Source organism: Embiotoca jacksoni, unplaced genomic scaffold (genome assembly GCF_022577435.1).
Source record: "Embiotoca jacksoni isolate LCO1_2020_lvr unplaced genomic scaffold, fEmbJac1.0.p SCAF_2, whole genome shotgun sequence".
Taxonomy (NCBI): domain Eukaryota; kingdom Metazoa; phylum Chordata; class Actinopteri; family Embiotocidae; genus Embiotoca; species Embiotoca jacksoni.
This window is the reverse complement of record NW_027185340.1, coordinates 10,681,953-10,687,201: the sequence shown is the minus strand read 5'-3', so window position 1 is coordinate 10,687,201 and position 5,249 is coordinate 10,681,953. Positions and strand designations below refer to the sequence as shown.

Below are 5,249 nucleotides of genomic sequence, written 5' to 3'. Positions count from 1 at the left end.
TGGACGGTTCTGGCGTTTCATGTTTATCTTTGTTTGGTACGTCAGACTTCCCGATGCTATTCAGACCTGCGGCGGTTTAACATCCATTCTGGGAGACCCGACCACTAGTGGACGGCTCGAGATCGTCACGCGTTTGCGGCATTACTTGTCCTGTGAGAACCACAAACCATATTTTCAGCTTTGGGACATTTTCCTGCAAATCCAAGAGTGTTTTTAAATATTTTTTTCTTGTAAATAAACAATTAGTTTCTAAGCCCCTAAAGACATATTTCATCCTTCAATTTATCAGGGGGAAAAAAAAAAATCGAATTTACCATATTTGGAGATGCATGTTTTTCACTTGACAGCGATATTATTTGTAGTGAAGTGGAAGTATAAAGCTGCATAAAACGGCCAGACAAAGTACAGGTACTTCGAACTTGTATTAATTGAAGTAAACGTACTTGGCTGCGCTCCACCACTACTTTTAATCTTTGCGTCTATGCTGCGGCGTCTTTTAAGAGCGGACGGACAATGCGGGTGCAGTACCGCATTCAGGCCACCGCGTCAAGAGCGGCAGCAGAGCGCGGGAGGGCGACCCGCGGTGACGTCAGCAGGACGTAAATGCGGTGCCTCGCGGCCTGATCGGTCTTTTTCCTCTCCCGTGCAGTTTGAGCGGTCGGCCTCCTCTCTCGTCTCCGGAAGATACAACACCTAAAGCGGCCAAAATGATCATCTACAAGTGCATGATCAGCGGTGAGTCAACGGGATTTGAGGTTCCGCACGCGTTTACCGAGGAGCGCCGCTCTGTCGCTGCCGGGTTTATGTGTTTTTTGGGGTTTTTTTTTTTTTCGGCCCCGTGTTTGGGACGTTGTAGCCGAGACGGGATGCTAAAAGCGAGCTAACTCGTGTTGTCATGGATCGGAACTTAGCTGTTAGCCACATGCTAACCGGAGACGATGGAAACGTCTCGGTTGTTAGCCGCCCTGCTGGCTAGCCGGTACGCGGCTTCACAGCTTTGTCGGTCGTGGGGTTGTTTTTTTTTTTTTTTTAAACTGTTGGAAAGTTTGTTTTAAAAAGTGGGAAAGTGCGCGGGTCGATGTAAATACGGATCGGGGAGTTTATTTTTTTTTTTTTAAGGATATTAATGTAACGGTGAAGTAACCCCACCATCATCATCATGTAGCTGTTAGCTGCGGTGTTAGTTTTGTCCCGGCAGATCGCGGGCCCCTTTTTTTTTTTTTTTTTTTTAATATATATATTATATGTATTCTGTTTATTCAATTCCTAAAAAAAAAAAAAAAAACCCACGTTAGACCCTGACTCGTAATCCGTTTTCACTTCCGCTCGCTCGCTGGCCCGCTGCATGTGATCCTTAACCTCCATCCCGCAGCCAGATGTTTGTCCGGTCTCAAACTCAAAATGCTTCTTTTTCTTTTCTTTTTTTTTGTGTCCCCTCTTTTTCCAGGTGATGAGATGTTCTCGGATAGCTTCAAAATGAAAGAATCGGAAAACGGGATCTTCTACGAAGTTGAAGGAAAGGTGAGTTCGTGGTAGATGGAGATGAATGTCTCTGAAGATAGTTTTTTTTTTTTTTTTTTTTCCCCCTTCGTGGTTTGCTAAATGATAGGCCGTACTGAAGAGGACGATTCACCACTTGACCCAGAGTGCCCCCCCCACCACCCCCCCCCAACTGTCTCTCAAGTATAATTAATATGAAGGTGTTTGTGATCTGCTGGTCGTTGGCACACATCAGAAAAGTGAAAACACCAGGGGTGCTTTCACAACCGCAGTTGTTTGGTTCGGACCTTTTTTTTTGTAAGGCACAGACTTCTAGAGTAATTACAGGAAACGAAGTGTCCGTGTATCGTCCTTGATTAAACGATAGGAAAGGAAAAACATTGAAAAGAAGTAAAAAAAAAAAATCTGAGGAAGACAAGGAGGGGTATTTTACAAAAATCAAAAGTTGGTTTGTAAGACACAAAATGCAGAAACGCGACTTGTACTTTTTGAAGTAAGCGCTGGTTGTCGCGCTTTTGTTAAACGTAATAACATCGTGGCAATTACTCATTTTCACCTTTCCAGCGGCTCGGCGGTCGGCGTTGTTTGCGAATGAGAGCGCGAATGGTCTTTTGTTGCTGTCTGTCTCTGTGTTGTCCCTGCGGTGGACCGGCGACCTGTCCGGGGTGAACCCTGCCTTCCCCCCAAAGCGAGCTGGGACACTCTCCCCCCCTCCTCCCCCCCACACACACCCACAAACCAAGCCGTGTCAACCGTGGGACGTAGGTGTGTCATGGAAAATTCCTCCGTGTGGAAACCGAGACGAACCTGATCTGCTGTTGGCACAGCAGAAGATAGACACGTCTTTCTAAAGGGAGATGTCGACATAAAGCACACAAAAAAAAAGTCGTCTGAAGACGCAGTTCGTCGGGGTTTAATGCAGATAAAGTTTAGTACACTTCTTCTTTCCAGCGTCCTGCTTTACGAAAACAAGTCGAAGGATAATCAGACCACTAATAAAATTATACGTGTTTTGTTTTGTTGTTGTTGTTATTGTTGTTGTTTTTGTTCCCCGGCCGTCTTCCCCAAATCTGCCCTCCGGCGGAAAGGGCAGGTCGTTGTTGTTTTTTTTAACTCGCAGAATTTCACGCAAACTTCTCGTTTCCTCACAAACAAGGCGACGCTCGAACAAATCTGCGCGCTCAGCTGCCGGAGCTTTCACTCGTCCCGGCGTTACGTCTCGAGCGTCCTCGTCAAGCTTCTGACGAACCGTCCGGCGGACGCGAAAGACGTCGCTTTCGCGCGGCGACGTCACCGCCGTCGGGACGAGTGGCGGAGACGAGTCGGGTCGGGTCGAGTCGAGTCCCGCCTAAACCGACCCGCGCGGGAACTCCCCATTTCCATCGGCGTGGAAATTTGAGATCACGAAGTCGGAACGCTTCCCCCAAATGTTTGCCGCGTGACCGTCGGCCTCGGCCGAGTCACCTCAAAGCCTCCGGTCGTCCCTCGCGCCGGCCGAACCCGCAGGCGGCGGCGGCGGCGGCGGGGTCCCGCCGGTTGGCGCTCTCTGTCCCTATAGATTTTTAATATTGAAGTGGAATCCCGAGTTTGAGAAGCCGCGGCGCCGACATGACGCTTGTTGAACCGCTCGTTCCGATTTCGCCTCTGTAAACAGGGACGCAGGAGTCCCAATGTCCGGTCGGCATTTGGCCCGCGGACGCGAAATGTTCAAATTTCGATTGAAACCGGCTTCGGTTTCCGGCTTCTTTTAAATTTGGAACGCACTCTGCTTCTCTTCTCTTCGCTTCGCGCGTCCAGGTCGTCATCAGGAAAGAGGGGTTCGACGACGCCTTGATTTCAGCCAACGCCTCCGCCGAAGAGCAGGTCGAGTCTTCCGAGTCGACGAGCGTCTCCGGCGTGGACATCATCCTCAACCACGCCCTCAGGGAGGCGGCCTACGACAAGAAGACGTACCTGAGTCACATCAAAGACTACGTGAAGCTGTGAGTATCGGCGCTGGAGGCTCGAGCCGCCGAGACCAAACGCTCCCAATTTAGAATTGATTTACGTCCTGGCCCCGTAGACGGCGTCAACAAAGTAGCTGGAGTTTAGGTTATTTGTACTGGCGGTGCTTCTTTCCCCCGACGACGAACCGTCACTCTTTGTGTGTCCAGCATCAAGTCCAAGCTGCAAGAAAGCAACCCGGAGAGAGTGGAGAAATTCACCACCGAAGTCCAAAAGGAAGTCAAGAAGATCATATCAAACATCAAGAACTACCAGGTAGCTATGAAGAGTCGAGCCGGGATACTTCACAAACCGGCCGCCGCGACTCTCCGTTCGGCGCTCGTTTTCTCGTTTTGTTGACCGGTTTTTTTTGTTGTTGTTTTTTTTTCCTTCTTCCCCGTCGGTTTCCCTGCAGTTCTACACCGGTAATTCTATGTCATCAGACGGCATGGTGGCCCTGCTGGACTACCGCGAGGACGAGATCACACCGTTCATGCTCTTCTTCAAAGACGGTCTAATTGTTGAGAAATGCGTAAGTATACTCCGCACATCGCGAAGAAAGATGGAGGATTTGAAAATGTGTTTTAGTTGGATAATATATTTCATCCGGACGTTTCGATGTATAACGCGTGTTCCTCTTTCTTACAGTAATTACCCGAAAAGTACATCTGCTGGTCGACTTGACTGCTGCTTCCCAAACGGCCCCCTAAAGCAGACAGAAGGATTTTTTTGCATCATGTCTGAGCGGATCATTCTTGTCCAATATTTCCAATCCATTCACATTTTGGCTCACGGCACCGCTCCCCAAGCGGGGGGGAGGGGGGGAATCAAACGCGATCGGTCCCCGGCTACAGTTTTTAACTGCTCTTTTTTTTTTTTTTTTTTTTTTTTTCCTCCTTGGCTTTTGCTGTGATTTGATTTTTGTTTTTGTGATTGAAAATAAACGTCAGGACAGTGAGAGACGCTACGATTGAAAGAAGATGATTTATTTTTTATTCTGTCTTGCATTTTAGATCCATACGAGTTGAAACCCCCCCCCGGCGTCTTTAGGCGTCGGGGGGGGGGGGGGGTTCACGGCTGCATTAAATAAGATTCCCCGGACGACAAAACAAAAAAATTCTGGTTTAATTTTGAAGTGTGAAAATAAAATCACGTACAACTACTTTTTGTTTTTCTGTATTTTGGGCATTTTCTGTGGTTGTGAACGATACTAAAAAAAAAAAAAATAGTTTTGAGTTTTAGATCCAATCCGTTCCCCTAAAAAGGCCGTTTCAGATTTTCCACCCTTTCGACCGCCGATCTGTAACCTGTCCTGTTCCACAGAGATGCCTTCACTGACATTAGATTTTGTCACGCGCATCTCTTTTGAGTTTTTAAATTACTCCCCGTCAGTCGCAGGTACTTTTCAGAAGAAATGCTATCGGTGTAATGTTCGGGCTTCAAGTCCTCCCAACATGACAAAAGGTCGATTTTAATATTTGAGCTTTTATTAATGCCAACACCAAAATCCCATTGCTATACTTCTCTTCGCTGCTGCCCCCCCCCCCCCAATACGTGTTGCTGACATGAGTCCCGGTTCTACCAAAGGTCCTAATTTACTTCCAATAGTTTTGAGTACAAACTTGTGTGTCATCCTCTTGGAAAGAAATGTGACGTTAATCAAAAAATTGTGGAAAAATCGCAAACTTGAGAGAATATTTTTTTAAAAATACTGCATGATTTATTTATTTTTTTAATGTATTTACTTCCTGTGACTTTACAGACTA

General features: G+C 47.2%; 1 protein-coding gene across 1 annotated transcript; it reads left to right on the top strand.

Annotated features, from left to right (window-relative positions):
* Positions 1 to 625: 625 nt before the first annotated feature.
* Positions 626 to 4,645, top strand: tpt1 (tumor protein, translationally-controlled 1). The gene is made up of 6 exons (XM_069154513.1): positions 626 to 735; positions 1,448 to 1,521; positions 3,298 to 3,482; positions 3,654 to 3,759; positions 3,899 to 4,015; positions 4,132 to 4,645. Exons 1-6 carry the CDS (start codon positions 708 to 710, stop codon positions 4,132 to 4,134), a joined length of 513 nt encoding a protein of 170 aa, XP_069010614.1. The 5' UTR covers positions 626 to 707; the 3' UTR covers positions 4,135 to 4,645.
* Positions 4,646 to 5,249: the final 604 nt, after the last annotated feature.

Bases quoted from the DNA above. Each gene is read 5' to 3' on its own strand.
- tpt1 (XM_069154513.1), top strand. From the start codon at position 708: ATGATCATCTACAAGTGCATGATCAGCG. The intron at 1,522-3,297 runs GTGAGTTCGTGG...TCGCGCGTCCAG, and splicing joins TCTACGAAGTTGAAGGAAAG to GTCGTCATCAGGAAAGAGGG. The intron at 3,760-3,898 runs GTAGCTATGAAG...GTTTCCCTGCAG, and splicing joins CAAACATCAAGAACTACCAG to TTCTACACCGGTAATTCTAT.